We start from the raw sequence: 19,242 nt of genomic DNA on the forward strand, positions 1-19,242 counted from the left end.
AAATCAGCCGGAGAATCGGAGCAGCTGGGGCAGTATTGCAGTCTCTCTGCCGCACTGTTGTGACCAAACAAGAGCGTTTAGCCAGACGGCAAAGCTCTCGGTCTACCAAGCTATCTACATTCCTACTCTCACCTATGGTCATGAAGTGTGAGTCATAACCAAAAGAATAAGATCGCGGATCCAAGCGGCCGAAATGAGTTTCCTCAGAAGGGTGGCTGGCATCTCCCTCAGAGATAGGGTGAGAAGTTCAGTCACCCGAGAGAGACTTGGAGTAGAGCCGCTGCTCCTTCGCTTGGAAAGGAGCCATCTTAGGTGGTTTGAGCATCTCATGAGCGTCTCCCTTGGGTGGTCCTCGTTGCACGTCGCACTGGGAGGATACCCCGGGGCAGGCCAAGGACCAGATAGGGGGATTACAGCTCCTCTCTGGCCTGGGAGCGCTTCGGGATCCCCCAGGAGGAAGTTGCTAATGTTACTCTGGAGAGGGAAGTCTGGGGGTTTCTGCTGGAGCTGTTGTCCCCGCAACCCAATTCCGGATAAGCGGTTAAAGATGGATGGATGGATTATTTGCTGTAGAAGCTGACATGTCACAAAAAAAAATGTCAGTGGTTTTTCTTTCAAATGATTTTTGTTATATTATTATTATATTATTTTTATTATATTATTGCCGTCAGCAAACAAACATCCAGAACTCCGTCTTACAACCTGCAGAGTGCCAAGTGGAAGAAAACAAGTAGCGGCTTATAGTCGGGAATTCAGTCTCCTGTATCTCATGATACTTTCTTCTGAGGTGGAAGAAGTTTGAGGACCACTGGTTTGCACCAAAGGAGCAGAACTTTTCTCAACACCCAGCAGTCGTCAATTGTTGTTTGGTGAATTGTTGTGTGGATGTTTGGTGAATTGTTGTGTGGATGTTTGTGCTGCGATGCTGAGAGAAGTGCCAGGAATGAAAGCCAGGAGAGGCAGGGTTAGTTCAGAGTGGTTCTCAGGTTTATTGGTTCCTGGTGGTCACCCGAGACATAATAACATTTGTTGTTCTTCAAGAATAAAAAGACAAAGATGAAAGGTCTGTTCCTGAAGGCTGAGGCAGTTGGAACACACAAGTGGACTATTTAATTTTCATGTCAACACACCACGGATACCACACTGAAGACGTTTGGACATCATCCTGCATGGACCTAACCCCACTGACACCAACTGTTCCTCAGTCTGTTCTGGGACAAGTGGGCCAGGACATGTGTTCTGGGACATGTGTTGTAGGACATGTGTCTGGGACATGTGTTCTAGGACATGTGGGCCAGGACATGTGTTCTAGGACATGTGGGCCAGGACATGTGTTCTAGGACATGTGTCCTAGGACATGTGGGCCAGGACATGTGTTCTGGAACATGTGGGCCAGGACATGTGTTCTAGGACATGTGTCCTGGGACATGTGTTCTAGGAAATGTGGGCCAGGACATGTGTCCTGGGACATGTGGGCCAGGACATGTGTTCTACGACATGTGTCCTGGGACATGTGTTCTCGGACATGTCTCCTGGGACATGTGTTCTAGGACATGTCTTTCGGGACATGTATTCTGGGACATGTGTTCTGGGACATGTGGACCAGGACATGTGTTCTAGGACATGTTGGCCAGGACATGTGTTCTAGGACACGTGTCCTGGGACATGTGGACCAGGACATGTGTCCTGGGACATGTGTCCTGGGACATGTGTTCTAGGTCATGTGGGCCAGGACATGTGTTCTGGGACATGTCTTCTGGGACATGTGTTCTGGAACATGTGGGCCAGGACATGTATTTTGGGACATGTGGGCCAGGGCTGCACGATTCTTCTTTTAATTAGTGCTTTTTTTTTCTTCTTCTGGCAATCGGAATTGTTGAGCTTTGCGTTTTGTTGGTTTCAAACGGGGAGGAAGACGTCTGAGTGGAACTGACTGAACGCAGTGAGCCCTCTTCTCAGTCATCAACCATCTTTGTCTCAGTGGGCGGACTTTTTGTGTTGTTATGTGTGACCATGTGTGTTGTCTTGTTGTTGTGTTATGTGTGACCATGTGTGTTGTCTTGTTGTTGTGTTATGTGTGACCAGGTGTGTTGACTTGTTGTGTTAGTTTGTTTGTTCCATGAGTGGGAAAGGTTGTTTGGATTGGGTCATACATAATAATACGGTGCTGTGAACTTTTCAATGTGCAATCCCTGGTCAATAACCGGAATGACTCACGACGACCACCAGATGGCAGCAAACTTGCAGCAATTCTACTGTGGGACATTTCAAATGAAATTGTTCCTTCATGCGTGCCGTAGTTTGGACACCACTAATGTAAACAGAGTCCACATCCACAGTCTGAAAGTCTTCCTTCACAGTTTGACGATGAATGTAAAAATGTCACATTTTGGAGAGAAAAAAGCGTGCAGCACACCAAAGTCTTTCTACCACTGGCAGATGGCGAAGACCACCGGGGAACCACGGAGAAAACTTTGCCTTCAAAAGTCTTTGGCCGAAGGAAAGGGAAGAAAAAGGTCACCAGAGAGGTTGTGTCGGACTCCACAGAGTAAAACATGGCAGGAGGCCCACAGAGCATGCAGAGAAGAGCTGGCAGGCCTACAGGTGGAAACATGGAAGAAAAGTGTGCTCCATCATCTCAGAGGATGACAGACTATTTACAACCAAATGTGGGCGTGGCTTCACGGCCTTGAAGGGCAGTGAGTGGCACGTTGACCAGGGAGGCGTACTGTACTGTACTGTACTGTACTGTACTGTACTGTAAGTCCATGTTTGACTGCTGTGTCGCCGCTGAATAAAAGGACATATTGTGGATTCTTAAGGCCGTGACACGTGAACTATGGACTGCTATTAACCACACACTAGTAGTCAAACACTTCATTTCCAGCAATAGTTTGAGACAATCTTTCAAAAAAAAGACTACGGTAAAAAACGTCATAATTGCACTCATCCTCTGTGACACATCAACATCAACATCAACATCAACATCAACATTACAGACCAGACAAAGTGGAATGGAAACAAAATAATACTGAAGGCGGGAAAAGTGCAGAGTTTCAGTACTCGGAAAAAAAGGAAAATGTCGACTTTCAACGTCAAAGTCAACCGGTTCTGACGTCTCTTCCTGGAGTTAGGTCACAACGAAAGAGGACGTAAACGAAGGAAAACAATAAAAGGTCAAGTTGGATGAATAATGTTTGTGCTAACTAAGCAGGCTACGTTACTAAACAGAGTTACTGTGTTACCCAGAAGTTTAGCCATGTTAGCAACGTTAGCATGGTCCAGATTACCGTCATATTTTCCTAATCCAGCTAATTTCACTGACCTTAAAAGGAAAAATAAAAATAATTTGTAGTTCTTACAGTGGGAGAGTAAGCGACACAAAATATATTCCAGAAAATGTCTTTTCTAAAGAAAGCCCAACCTTGCCTCACTGTACTCGACTTCGTAAACACTTGTTTTACTACGTTAGCACATACAAGGGAGCGGGTTTAACTCCAAAAAGAGTGGACGTGTTCTGACTTCATTTGTTGGAGAGGAAACGGATTTGTGGGTGAAAGAAAGCTGTTGTTAGCCTTTAGCCTAGCTAGCTAGTTTGCGCCGCAGTTAGCTTCATCCGCCCTCTCACTTGACCTTTACATTTTTCTAACCTGCTAATTTCACTCATGTGAAAAGGAAAAGGAAATAATGTTTAGTTCTTAGAGTGAGCGACACAAAATATATTCCAGAAAATTCCTTTTTTGGCGGACTAAAGGCCCCGACCTCTGGGGAGATGGCCTCACTGTACTCGACTTCATAAACACTTATTTTTTTACAACATTAGCAAATACAAGTTAGTGGGTTTCCCTGCCGAAAGTGATCTGATTCATTCGTTAAAAAGTAGACTTTTGTGCTTTGTGAGTGAACATTACTAGGAAAGAGAGCTGTTGTTAGCAAAGTTAGCAAGGCTCGTCTGCTAGCAACATTTTAGCATCGTTTCACTTTACATTTACCAAACCTGCGCATTTCACTTCCGTTAAAAGGCAAAATGAAGTAGTAACCAGGCGACACAAAAATATACTTGTGTGGTCTAGAGGCCCCGACCTCAGTGTACTCGACTGTAAACACGACATGGTCAAATACGACGCTTTAACTCCAGAAAGAGACAAGAGTGGACGTGTTCTTACTCCACTTGTTGTTAGCAAGTCAAGTTAACTGTGTCAACATTACCTTTGTTAGCCGAGTTAGCACACAATTAGCATCGTTTCAAATCCACTGTTAGCTCAACAACAAAACAAAGCTAGCATTCGATTGAAGGAATATATTTTGGTGAAACCGGCTGACATAAATCACGTGAAGTCAACACTTCTTTTTCACAAGTCTTTCTTTTACACAAATGTTTGATCCTATTCTTCAACTCTTGCTGTCCCAAAGCAAGCCGCTCAATATTTTAGTCACAGCTTTAATGGTCCATCCCTTCGTACAGCGGGTTTATGACAGCGTTATAAATGTTACACGCGAGAAAAGTCAGACACTTCTTAAAGGGGAACTGCACTTTTTGGCCTATAATTCACCATCTGTATGAGAGACAAGAACACATGTTTTCTATCTCCAACATATAAGTCAGCTTACAATAGAGTCAGTAGGAGGTCCTCATAACGCCCTCTAGATAACCATCTAAACAATTTCATGACCTAAATACATTAACCAAGTATTACAATTAGTTCGGAAAATCGGTAAACTTTGTTGTACCAGTGTTCTGAAAATTACTTATAGAAAGTAATTGTAGTTACCCGTTACCAAAAAAGTAAATGAATTACTAACGAAATTACTCTTTAAAAAATGTAATCTATTAAAAGGGAAAGTAATTCATACGTTACTTAAAAAAACAAAACCTTGAAATATGTGCAGTCTGTTGTCTAGTGACGTCATCGAGTTGTTAGCTTTAGCAGTTAGCAGCGCCAGCTCTTTTTAATCTTATCACCAGATTGTGTTAGCTCTGGTTAATAAAGAGTTGGAATGTGTTATGTTTGCTAAAAGGAGTTGATGGCACAGACACCAGGGGGCAGTAAAGTTCTATGATTTATTATATAAATAGGCAATGTATATATAATAATAAAACAATACTAACTAATAACTATAGAGTGGTGCGTGTGTGACAACCCAACTGTGTGTGTGTGTGAGGCTATGTGTATGGTTAGCTGTAGTGTGTGTTACCAAGTGTTGAGTAGAGCGAGAGGAGGGGCGTGTCTCGGCGCGACCCAGCTGCCGGAGAAAAGCGGGTTCGAGCCCGCGCCGTGACAGAATGTACTTCAATGGCGGTCATATCTTCTTGTCAACAAACGGTGTATTGTTTGGATGGCAAGTTTGTCACTTCAGCCATTGAGTTAATGTTCATTATTACCAATGTGTAGTTGTGTGTGTATGTTGTTGTCTGCTGTGTCACAGTGTGATGGTGCATTTTCCTCTTTGATTAAAAGTTCATTTTAGTCTTACTTTCACCAGTGAAAAGATATTTCTTTCTTTCATTCTTGTCGACATAAAACCACATCAAAAGTAGAGCGCCACGTTACATCAAGCTATCGCTAACGGTGTTATAACAAACCTAAAAGTAGTTAATTAGATGACTCGTCACTAGTAAAAGTTACAAACACTGACAATGACAATAAAGTCCTTCCTTCTTATTAGCGATATTGTAGTTACAAGCGCTAACGTTAAGGACATTTTTGAGCTGCACATTGTCACAAAGAGGTATTTACCTCACGCTGCCGTGAGCCGCTTACTCACCTGGGAGCTGGTGAAATTTTATTGTAGATGATAAATCAACACCAGAATAGTAAAAGGATGAAGACATAATCTGAGAAGTTGGTCAACTTTAAACCCAAAAATACGTTTTTTCCTTTGCAAGGATTAAGATGAATTCTTCATCTAAATGTGAATATGTGAACATCTTAGTCGACATCCCGGTGAGAGCAGACATTGTACAGTAAGTGATGTTTTATTATGTGTGTTGGCTGTGATTAAGTCTGCAGTGAGTAATAATTAGTCATGTCGTCGAAACAAAAGTGAACATTGTGATGTGTTTTTTAAATTAATGCGTTGCCGTATGCTTAAAATTGTCAAAATATGTCAATATTAAGTATTATGAATGTTACTACATTACATACTTACATCATGTATATATTACATATCATAAATGTTACTACATGACATATATACTTACATCATGTATATATTACATGTTATTATGAATGTTACTACATTACATATATACTTACATCATGTATATATTACATGTTATTATGAATGCTACTACATGACATATACTTACATCATGTATATATTACATGTTATTATGAATGTTACTACATGACATATATACTTACATCATGTATATATTACATGTTATTATGAATGATACTACATTACATATATACATACATCATGTATATATTACATGTTATTATAAATGTTACTACATGACATATATGTAATGTATGGAAAAACATAAAAGGTAATGGAAATGACTTGCCATCCAAACAATACCCTGTTTGTTGACAAAAAGATATGACAGCCATTGAAGCACATTCAATGGGCTGTGACTCTTTGGGCGCCACATGATTCGATTCGATTCTTTGGGTTAACGATTTGATTCAGAATCAATTCTCGATTCAAAATCAATACTTTTGTAATAACATTGGTTGCCAGTTCTATGATTAACTAAATTCCTGCAAAAATAGATAAACAGCAATTTCTATATCATAAGTGTGAAATAAGCACAATAAGTGAGGTGTTTGGGAGACGTCTTACCTTCTCCCATTTCTCAATTTTTTCCTGCTCGACCAAAACATCTCAACATGTGAAAATTGCCGAAAAAGGGGAGCCTAAAACACGTCAAAATGTGAAAAAAGAGTGAGGTGTTTTAGTCAAGCAGGAAAAATGAAAAAAATGGGAGAAGGTAAGACGTCTTACATAAAAATAGGCCCAAGACTTAGCAGCTATTTGTTTCTCGTTTGCTGCTCCTTTTAAAGCCCCTAAGTGCTTCTGGGACTACGGAGGGTCCAAAACCCGGGGACACCGGTCCGTCCTGCCCCCCTGTGGCCACTTTTAAAGAAAACTGCTTTATTTAATACAATTCTACCCAAACATTTAATAAAGTCAAATACAAATAAGGCAACAAGAGAAATATCCAACAATTCTCTTTTGTAAAGTAAATGTGTACAGCAGATATAGATCATCTACAGTACATCTACTATATGATGTGTATCATCTACATCTACTATATGATGTGTATAATCTACAACTACTATATGATGTGTATCATCTACATCTACTATATGATTTGTATAATCTACATCAACAATATGATTTGCATCATCTACATCTACTATATGATTTGTATCATTTACATCAACAATATGATTTGTATCATCTACATCTACTATATGATTTGTATCATCTACATCAACTATATGATGTGTATCATCTACATCAACTATATGATTTGTATCATCTACACCAACTATATGATTTGTATCATCTACATCTACTATATGATTTGTATCATCTACATCTACTATATGATTTGTATCATCTACATCAACAATATGATGTGTATCATCTACATCTACTATATGATTTGTATCATCTACATCAACAATATGATTTGTATCATCTACATCAACAACATGATTTGTCTGACTGACTGCACAGGATAAATTAAAAAAAGAATTTAAATAAATTTAAAACATTTTGAATGGATTAAGATCATTACAAATAAGAATCTGAATGTGGATTAGTTTTGACCCCACAAAATGGTCTGTAATTATTTAGCACTTTACTACACCTGCAATGACACCCAGGTGTTTGAAGTGCTTCACAGGCAAAATAGAGCCACTTGTCAGCAGACTTTTGCTGGCATTATTGACTATTTACTTGTCAGCAGACTTTTGCTGGCATTATTGACTATTCCGAAAGAGAAAAAGAGATGTCTCACGTAAGGATGGTGCATGATGGGCAAAAAGTGCAGTTCCCCTTCATATTTCCACAGATGCTATGATCTGCTGTGATGCATGGAGGGTTAATGTAGCGACAGGTACCCGCAGCCTCCCGAGAAGGACTACACCGTGTGAGGATGTTAGCAGGAGGCCAACATTGAGTGGGAGGAGTTAGAAAAGGTCCAACTAGGAGGTGACTAGAACTCCTCTATGGTGAGGCAGATGAACTCCTGGATGCACTTCCTGTACTGCTGCTCTGTAGGGCTGCTGGTGGGGTATTGACCTGCTTGACCCAGGGGGGTCTCCGCCTCCCGCATCTCCTCGTTCATCCTGGCCAGACGCAGCCTGGGAGAGTGAGAGTTAATACATGCCCGTTATTCATATAGACTTAATACATCCCCGTTATTCATTAAGAGTTAATACATCCCCGTTATTCATATAGGCTTAATACATCCCTCTTATTCATATAGAGTTAATACATCCCTCTTATTCCTATAGACTTAATACATCCCCCTTATTCATATAGAGCTAATACATCCCTCTTAGTCATATAGAGTTAATACATCCCCGTTATTCATATAGACTTACATCCCCATTATTCATATAGACCTAATACATCCCCCTTATTCATATAGAGTTAATACATCCCTCTTATTCATATAGAGTTAATACATCCCTCTTATTCATATAGACTTAATACATCCCTCTTATTCATATAGACTTAATACATCCCTCTTATTCATATAGACTTACGGTAATACATCCCCCTTATTTATATAGACTTAATACATCCCTTAATACATATATATGTGTATATATATATGTATATATATTATATACATATATATATATTAGGGCTGCGAATCTTTGGGTGTCCCACGATTCGATTCAATATCGATTCTTGGGGTCACGATTCGATTCAAAATCGATTTTTTCCGATTCAACACGATTCTCGATTCAAAAACGATTTTTTTCCCGATTCAAAAGGATTCTCTATTCATTCTATACATAGGATTTCAGCAGGATCTACCCCAGTCTGCTGACATGCAAGCAGAGTAGTAGATTTTTGTAAAAAGCTTTTATAATTGTAAAGGACAATATTTTATCAACTGATTGCAATAATATAAATTTGTTTTAACTATTAAATGAACCAAAAATATGACTTATTTTATCTATGTGAAAATATTGGACACAGTGTGTTGTCAAGCTTATGAGATGCGATGCAAATGTAAGCCACTGTGACACTATTGTTCTTTTTTAAATTTTTTATAAATGTCTATTAATAATGTCAATGAGGGATTTTTAATCACTGCTATGTTGAAATTGTAACTAATATTGATACTGTTGTTGATAATATTCATTTTCGTTTCCCTACTTTTGGTTTGTTCTGTGTCGTGTTTGTGTCTCCTCTCAATTATAATAAATGATAAATGGGTTGTACTTGTATAGCGCTTTTCTACCTTCAAGGTACTCAAAGCGCTTTGACACTACTTCCACATTTACCCATTCACACACACATTCACACACTGATGGAGGGAGCTGCCATGCAAGGCGCTAACCAGCAGCCATCAGGAGCAAGGGTGAAGTGTCTTGCTCAGGACACAACGGACATGACGAGGTTGGTACTAGGTGGGGATTGAACCAGGGACCCTCAGGTTGCGCACGGCGACTCTCCCACTGCGCCACGCCACTGCTCTGTTTATTAAAGTTCTGATTGTTGCTGGGTCGGGTTTGGTTTTGGAATTGGATTGCATTGTTATGGTATTGCTGTGTATTGTTTTGTTGGCTTGATTAATTAAAAAATAAAATAAAATAAAATAAAATAACTGAAAAAATAAAAAAATTTATTTTTTAAAAATGAGAATCGATTCTGAATCGCACAACGTGAGAATTCGATATACATATATAAAGTATATATATATATATATATATATATATATATATATATTATATATATATATATATATATAAATATAAATACATATATATTTATATATACATAAAAATAAAAATAAATATATATATATATATATATATATACACTACCGTTCAAAAGTTTGGGGTCACATTGAAATGTCCTTATTTTTGAAGGAAAAGCACTGTACTTTTCAATGAAGATAACTTTAAACTAGTCTTAACTTTAAAGAAATACACTATATACATTGCTAATGTGGTAAATGACTTTTCTAGCTGCAAATGTCTGGTTTTTGGTGCAATATCTACATAGGTGTATAGAGGCCCATTTCCAGCAACTATCACTCCAGTGTTTTAATGGTACAATGTGTTTGCTCATTGGCTCAGAAGGCTAATTGATGATTAGAAAACCCTTGTGCAATCATGGTCACACATCTGAAAACAGTTTAGCTCGTTACAGAAGCTACAAAACTGGCCTTCCTTTGAGCAGATTGAGTTTCTGGAGCATCACATTTGTGGGGTCAATTAAACGCTCAAAATGGCCAGAAAAAGAGAACTTTCATCTGAAACTCGACAGTCTATTCTTGTTCTTAGAAATGAAGGCTATTCCATGCGAGAAATTGCTAAGAAATTGAAGATTTCCTACAACGGTGTGTACTACTCCCTTCAGAGGACAGCACAAACAGGCTCTAACCAGAGTAGAAAAAGAAGTGGGAGGCCGCGTTGCACAACTGAGCAAGAAGATAAGTACATTAGAGTCTCTAGTTTGAGAAACAGACGCCTCACAGGTCCCCAACTGGCATCTTCATTAAATAGTACCCGCAAAACACCAGTGTCAACATCTACAGTGAAGAGGCGGCTGCGGGATTCTGGGCTTCATGGCAGAGTGGCAAAGAAAAAGCCATATCTGAGACTGGCCAATAAAAGAAAAAAATTAAGATGGGCAAAAGAACACAGACATTGGACAGAGGAAGACTGGAAAAAAGTGTTGTGGACGGATGAATCCAAGTTTGAGGTGTTTGGATCACAAAGAAGAACGTTTGTGAGACGCAGAACAACTGAAAAGATGCTGGAAGAATGCCTGACGCCATCTGTTAAGCATGGTGGAGGTAATGTGATGGTCTGGGGTTGCTTTGGTGCTGGTAAGGTGGTAAAAGGGATTCTGAATAAGGAAGGCTATCACTCCATTTTGCATCGCCATGCCATACCCAGTGGACAGCGCTTGATTGGAGCCAATTTCATCCTACAACAGGACAATGACCCAAAACACACCTCCAAATTGTGCAAGAACTATTTAGAGAACAAGCAGGCAGCTGGTATTCTATCGGTAATGGAGTGGCCAGTGCAGTCACCAGATCTGAACCCCATTGAGCTGTTGTGGGAGCAGCTTGACCGCGTGGTACGCAAGAAGTGCCCATCCAACCAATCCAACTTGTGGGAGCTGCTTCTAGAAGCGTGGGGTGCAATTTCTCCAGATTACCTCGACAAATTAACAGCTAGAATGCCAAAGGTCTGCAATGCTGTAATTGCTGCAAATGGAGGATTCTTTAACGAAAGCAAAGTTTGATGTAAAAAAAATCTTATTTCAAATACAAATCATTATTTCTAACCTTGTCAATGTCTTGACTCTATTTTCTATTCATTTCACAACATATGGTGGTGAATAAGTGTGACTTTTCATGGAAAACACAAAATTGTTTGGGTGACCCCAAACTTTTGAACGGTATATATATATATATATATATATATATATATATATATATATACACACACTTTGCATGCAGTTGGCTTTCGGCCCCTGGCCAAATGTTTTAAGGCCAAAGGCCCCCCAGTCAAACAGTTTGGACACCCCCTTTAGATCAACTTCAGGCCTGTTGATGTCAAGTAAAATGTTTTATGCCCTTTTTGTCAAAACCCTCTTTTTTTATGACACACACATAAATGATGCAATATTTAACCCCAGAACATGCAACATTGAATATTTGAAGTAAATAAGTCAATAATTCATTTAATTCCTTATCTTTGAAGCCATGACGCTTGACCAAAAACAACGTGACAGCAAAGTAAACATGAGGTCACTCACAGGGTGACGATGTCAGCGTTGGCAGCTTGCACGGCGATGCTGAGGGGGTCATGACCTTTCTCGTCCACCTCAGTCTGTGACGCCCCTCTCTTCAGGAACAGACACACCTGGCTGCACACAAACACACCTTCTAGTCTGCGCCACCTGTAGCCAGCATGCTGGACGTACCCGGTGTGTCCCAGGTAGGTGGCGTGATGCAGCGGGCCCCGCCCCCTCATGTCCCTCTGGTTGACGTCGGCTGCGTTCTGAAGCAGGAACTCACAAGCTATCAAGGAGCCCTGGAGAAGAAGACAACTTGTTCACCTGGGACCTGCAGTGTAGATCAGGTCCTAACAAGATTACTCCATTTTTCACACCCCATTATTATCAATCAATGCGTCTATTTTCATACATAAGGCGCATTAAAGGAGTCATATTATGATATTATTTTCTACATGTAAAAGACTTCCTTGTGGTCGACATAACATGTAATGGTGCTTCTTTGCTCATAATGTAACATAGATGATGTTTTACACATCATCTTCAAGACACTTTCTGACCGTCTCTTCAGGATGCATCATTTTGTGGGCGGTCTTATTTACCTGCCTCCACTTCGACAGCGTCTTCTCACCGCCATCTTTGTTGTAGTTTTTAGCGCTTTCATAGCGAGTCTACTGACAGATATAAGTTAGAACTGTGCACTGCTTTATATTAGTGGAGGATGAACGCCCCACAACAAGAGGATAGAGAAAAAGAAGGAGTTTATTGAGTACAATGGCGGATGTGCGCACATTTTCAGGACTTATGCAGATCCCAAATACACATCAGCAGGTACCAATAAGTAAGAAAAGTTGGTTTTGCATAATATTGCAAAACACACCGCCAGATAATGTCCCCTAATAGGTGCAATTTTTGGGTCCTTATACACACACCATAATAATATTGTATGTTGAAGCACAGTACGTCTGACTATGGTAGCCGTAATCCGACAATCCATCAAGCGGTGCGACTTCATAGCTTACCAAAGTCGTACCAAAACATGTTGACAGATTTTTGAGCGCCATGTGTAATGTTCTATATTCTCAATGAAACTTCAAAGTTTTGGTGTTGCTTGCTAGCGTCATTTATTGAACAGTCTACACTTAGGTTGTGAGTTCAAACCCCGGCCGAGTCATACCAAAGACTATAAAAACGGGAGCCATTACCTCCCTGCTTGGCACTCAGCATCAAGGGTTGGAATTGGGGGTTAAATCACCAAAAATGATTCCTGGGCGCGGCCACCGCTGCTGCCCACTGCTCCCCTCACCTCCCAGGGGATGAACAAGGGGATGGGTCAAATGCAGAGAATAAATTCGCCACACCTAGTGTGTGTGACTATCATTGTTTCTTTTACTTTAACTGTATCTCTTATGTGTGACTGCTATCTACTGGTCACATTTATTACACCATGTACCCAATAAAATTGCTTCAAGGTCGGTAAGCACAACTAGAATGAATACGAGCATAAGGTGCACTGTCGCTTTTTGAGGAAATGAAAAGATTGTAAGTGCAAGAAAAAAGTCCCTCACCCCCAGTACTGCCTGTATGAGGGGTGTTCGTCCATCCTCTTCCTCACTTGCACAGTGTACGTCCGCGCCGTGCGCCAGCGCCTCCGCCATGAGGGCTAAATTGTGCAGGCGCGAGGAACGTTGGAGGAGCGCGCCAGGGTGGAGCTCCCTCGGGTCCTCGGGGTCTGAAGGGACTTCTTGTTCAATCTCCACCTCGCCACTAGAGGACTCCTCGGACTCCTCTTCTGGTGGACAAGTCACAGGAGATGACAAGTTTTATTTGTTGAATACAGAACAAGGAGAACTCCTAATCAAGACAATGTCGCTCTCAAACTGTTCTTCAGGGGTGAGAGCAGCTCTAACGTTAAAACAAGTAACACTGGCACCTAATATGACATGAAGAGAATATGATGAATACTTTTACATATTTATGGAAAGTCAAATAAATAAATAAACAACTTGTATTAATTTATGTTGGACCTTGACTTGAAGTAATATGCTGTTTATTTTATGGAGGAATGTAGTTCATCATAAAACTGGCACCCAATATTATTGAAAAGTATTGATTGTGAATCCAGAATCAATCCTGAATCGACTTGTTTCCGCCAAGATTCATGTGGTGCCCAAAGATTGACAGCCCAAGTAAATACTCTACGCCAGATCTGGGCAAATTAAGGCCCGGGGGCCACATGCGGCCCGTTAAGCTTTTCAATCTGGCCCGCCGGACATTCCCAACGTTTTTTTTTAGATCTTTAAGATAGAACCTGTAGCTGCCATTATGATGTGCAGTGATGTTTTACCGTAAGTCTTCAACTATACAATGTATTTCAATGATTGGAATCTGCGCTTTTGCATGATATACTAGTTACTATGGTAATCTAATTAGTTACGATGGTAATCTAATGAGTTACTATGGTAATCTAATGAGTTACTATGGTTATGTAAATCACAGCAGCTCAGACGAGGCACCAAGCAGTGTGGGTGAGGAGTGTTTCCACAGTGTTTCCAGAGCCCGAAATGTGGGTGTCAGGGACAGACGTGGAAGGAGATTTTTACAACAAAGTTCTAAAGCTTAGTGATGTATCAGATATATCAGATTGTAGGTGGGGTTTATTTTACCCTTCACGTTCATATTTCCCTGTGTTTGTTGCATTGTTGTTGTGTTTCGCTTGATTGTAAAATATGTGGATGGAGAGGGTGTGTGACGTTCATATGTTGTCAATATTCAGTGTTTTATCCTTCATAGTTAATATTGTAACATTCTTTATTTTCATGTACATTCTGGGTGTCTCATTCAGTAAAAAAAATTAAAATTCCATTCCGTTTTTTAGGGCGGTCTGTCATAACGTTTTTAGCGTTCAATCAGACATTATTGTGAGGTTTTGTATTAGTGTTCCTAAAAATCAGATATACCGGCCCCCAGACACATTTTTGTTCTCTAAATTTGGCCCCCCGAGTCAAAATAATTGCCCAGGCCTGCTCTACATGACCTTTCGATGACTTCCCTCGTTGTTAGTAGTACTTTCTATTGTAGTATTCTTGTCTGAAAGTGTCTCTTCCCGAATGCAGCTGAGATAGGCTCCAGCACCCCCCTCGACCCCAAAAGGGACAAGCGGTAGAAAATGGATGGATGGATGTTAGAATTGTGCAGAATAAATTAATTTCAATGGAAGATCTTGATTTGAGTGTTTGGAGGTCACAGAACCAATGACGCTCCTAAGTCCAGGTACTCTTGGTGAGTTCAGGGGCTTTTAAAGTGTGGGACACGCAAGCTGCCTGCTTTAACGTAGCTGAAGTTGGTTTCCAACATCAACTCACCTTCTTCTGTGACGCTGTCCACCACAGAGCCCAAGAGCAGGATGTCAGTGCTGCCATCAGTGCTTCCTCCGAGGCCGCTGTCACTGCTCAGACCTGCAGGACCAGGTCACGCCAGGACACGGACACGTCACCACACCATCTTTTACTTATTCCAATACATTCTTTTTGCTCCTCAAAATTCTACAAAAATGACCCCATAATGACAATGTGACAAGGTTTATTTTTTTATTTTGCAAATGTATCAAAACCCTTTTTAAGAACTCTCAGTTAGCTGTGTAATGACTATGCCAAAGTTAAATAGCAGACACTATCAAGATAGATCTTGGATTGGTCTACAAACATGACGCTACTACCAAGAATGTATCGGGTGGATGCAGGTCCAGAGCAAAGAAAGACCGGCGGGAGAATTTTTTCGAAGGAAGTAGTGTGAAACTATCACACTGGTGACGAATTATTGCTCCCACTCACATTTCTGATGGCTAACATTAGCATTAGCATTTTGATTTGAGCATAGAAAGTCACTTACTAGTATAGCAGGAACAGAACCATCACTCTGAAATCCCTCGTCTTTGAGCTCACGCTAGCCAGTGAAAGCCAGGACAATGTTGATCCTTAACTGTGCTTACATCCGGGTAGCCTCCCTTTTCCTTTTTTTTCTCCTCATACAAAAATTTTCATTTCTTTGGTTGTTTTGGAGCTTCGAACATGATAGCAGTAATTGCACGTAGGCGTTCTTCTTCTTTTAGTTTTCTGGCAGCACGCAGGCGTTCGCATCGACTTCCGTCTTTTTAACGATTGAGGAAAGGGAAAGTGACGTATGTCGTTAAAGCAAGTCAGCACATTTGTAGTTTTTTGTTGCTAAGTGCCAGTGAGAGCGATACAGGCCATGACACAGGTGTCATACAACTAGTTGAAAGTCCATGTTTCATCCCAAATGTTATGAAAATATTTGATGAAGGTTGAAAAGTTACTTAGTGCTGCTATAAAACTAAAACAATCACATGTACATAAGTATTGACAGCCTTTGCGCGATACTTTGGCAGCAATCACAGTCTCCATTATTTTTCTTCTTTTTATCTTATTCTGCCGCCATTAATGCGAGACGAACCGGCCAACGAACCCCCACATATCTTATACGGTCGGGAGGGTCTCGCTCGCGCCAACAGCGCTAATTATAGTTGGGAACATTTCGTGTTACCATGGCGACGCTATTCTGGGAACAAATCCAAGATGGGCCAATTGAATTGGTACATACCCTTACCATGGAGGATTGTTTTGAGACAAACGGAAAAAAGGCAAGATGACCTCCACATACATTTTGGTATTTCTGCTTATCACATCACATGATAACATGCTAATGTTAGCATGCTAACATTTTCTACTAGTTTTTCAGCTAATTTTGCATGTTTTTACCTAAACATCATGATTTATGATACTTGGCGACATCTTGGAAGTATGCTAACATCTCTTGTATTAGCATGCTAACGCTACCATGCTAACATTTTTTGCTTGCTTTTTAGCAAATTTTGTATCATTAAACCTAAAAATTAGGATTTGGCGCCATCTTTGAAGTTTGCCAATCTCTCATACTAGCACGTTAATGTTAGCATGCTAACATTTTAGGCTAGCTCTTGAACTCATTTACACTTAAAACTATGGATTTGGATACTTGACGCCATCTTGTAAGCTAACGTTTTAGGATGGTTCTTTAGCTCATGTTCTACGGTTACACCTAAAACTCATAGATGTGGATACTTGGTAATAGGTGGAAATGGTGAAGAGTGGCAGACTTACTGCGTGGACCTGAGCCGGTGTCAAAGTAGGAGAAGAGGGAGTCCAGCTCATCCGGACAGAACAAAGAATCCCGGCGAAACTTGGCTGCAGCCGCTGACCAGAGGGAAGATGCAGGAATCATTAAAGAAGATGTTGGCACTAATGTCAGGAATCATTAAAGAAGATGTTGGCACTATTGTCAGGAATCATTAAAGGGGAACATTATCACAATTTCAGAAGGGCTAAAACCATTAAAAATTAGTTCCCAGTGGCTTATTTTATTTTTCGAAGTTTTTTTCAAAATTTTACCCATCTCGCAATATCCCTAAAAAAAGCTTCAAAGTGCCTGATTTTAACCATCGTTATAAACACCCGTCTATTTTCCTGTGACGTCACATAGTGAATACAAACAAACTTGGCGGATAGAACAGCAAGGTATAGCGACATTAGCTCGGATTCAGACTCGGATTTCAGCGGCTTAAGCGATTCAACAGATTACGCATGTATTGAAACGGATGGTTGTAGTGTGGAGGCAGGTAGCGAAAACGAAATTGAAGAAGAAACTGAAGCTATTGAGCCATATCGGTTTGAACCGTATGCAAGCGAAACCGACGAAAACGACACGATAGCCAGCGACACGGGAGAAAGCGAGGACGAATTCGTCGATCGCCTTCTAACCAACGATTGGTATGTGTTTGTTTGGCATTAAAGGAAACTAACAACTATGAACTAGGTTTACAGCATATGAAATACATTTGGCAACAACATGCACTTTGAGAGTGCAGACAGCCCATTTCAGGCGCGCTAAGAACATATATTTTTCCACGATTTCAGCACTCAGGTTAACCATACCTAAATAGACACAAAATACTGCATTACACAAGACTACTCGAATGATTTGAAAAAATAAATGTTTTTAAGCTAAATTATTGGTAAACACAGTTTATGTATAATAATTTACGTTAAACCGCGAGTAATGAATAAAGTTTTCATCAATTAATATATTCTGTAGACATACCCTCATCCGCTCTCTTTTCCTGAAAGCTGATCTGTCCAGTTTTGGAGTTGATGTCAGCATCTGCTATGAGTGTCGCAGGATATCCACACATTCTTGCCATCTCTGTCGTAGCAAAGCTTTCGTCGGTAAAGTGTGCGGGACAAACGACTGACCATTTCGTCGGCTTTCCCCACAGCCTCGTATATTGAACAAATTTCGTCCAATTTCTTGCCACTTTCGCATCTTTGGGCCACTGGTGCAACTTGAATCCGTCCCTGTTGGTGTTGTTACACCCTCCGACAACACACCGACGAAAGTGAGAAAATGGCGGATTGCTTCCCGATGTGACGTCACAACGTGACGTCATCGCTCCGAGAGCGAATAATAGAAAGACGTTTAATTCGCCAAAATTCACCCAATTAGAGTTCGGAAATCGGTTAAAAAAATATATGGTCTTTTTTCTGCAACATCAAGGTATATATTGATGCTCACATAGGTCGGGTGATACTGTTCCCCTTTAAAGAAGATGTTGGCACTAATGTCAAGAATCAGTAAAGAAGATGTTGGCACTAATGCCAGGAATCATTAAAGAAGATGTTGGCACTAATGTCAGGAATCATTAAAGAAGATGTTGGCACTAATGCCAGGAATCATTAAAGAAGATGTTGGCACTAATGTCAGGAATCATTAAAGAATATGTTGGCACTAATGTCAGGAATCATTAAAGAAGATGTTGGCACTAATGTCAGGAATCATTAAAGAATATGTTGGCACTAATGTCAGGAATCATTAAAGAAGATGTTGGCACTAATGTCAGGAATCATTAAAGATGTTGGCACTAATGTCAGGAATCATTAAAGAAGATGTTGGCACTAATGTCAGGAATCATTAAAGATGTTGGCACTAATGTCAGGAATCATTAAAGAAGATGTTGGCACTAATGTCAGGAATCATTAAAGATGTTGGCACTAATGTCAGGAATCATTAAAGAAGATGTTGGCACTAATGTCAGGAATCATTAAAGAAGATGTTGGCACTAATGTCAGGAATCATTAAAGAAGATGTTGGCACTAATGTCAGGAATCATTAAAGATGTTGGCACTAATGTCAGGAATCATTAAAGAAGATGTTGGCACTAATGTCAGGAATCATTAA

General features: G+C 40.3%; 1 protein-coding gene across 1 annotated transcript in view; it reads right to left on the reverse strand.

Annotated features, from left to right (window-relative positions):
* Positions 1-965: 965 nt before the first annotated feature.
* Positions 966-19,242, reverse strand: part of LOC133622743 (arf-GAP with coiled-coil, ANK repeat and PH domain-containing protein 3-like) — a 129,738-nt gene continuing 111,461 nt past the window's right edge. Inside the window, exons 19-24 of the mRNA XM_072915884.1 lie at positions 17,110-17,204; positions 15,318-15,417; positions 13,521-13,744; positions 12,142-12,251; positions 11,974-12,084; positions 966-8,321 (exon numbers count right to left, since the gene is read on the reverse strand). Coding sequence (XP_072771985.1) covers positions 8,174-8,321; positions 11,974-12,084; positions 12,142-12,251; positions 13,521-13,744; positions 15,318-15,417; positions 17,110-17,204 — 788 coding nt within the window. The 3' untranslated portion in view covers positions 966-8,173. The remainder of the gene's footprint in view (positions 8,322-11,973; positions 12,085-12,141; positions 12,252-13,520; positions 13,745-15,317; positions 15,418-17,109; positions 17,205-19,242) is intronic.

The sequence above is a fragment of the Nerophis lumbriciformis genome, linkage group LG23, assembly GCF_033978685.3.
Source record: "Nerophis lumbriciformis linkage group LG23, RoL_Nlum_v2.1, whole genome shotgun sequence".
Lineage (NCBI taxonomy): Eukaryota > Metazoa > Chordata > Actinopteri > Syngnathiformes > Syngnathidae > Nerophis > Nerophis lumbriciformis.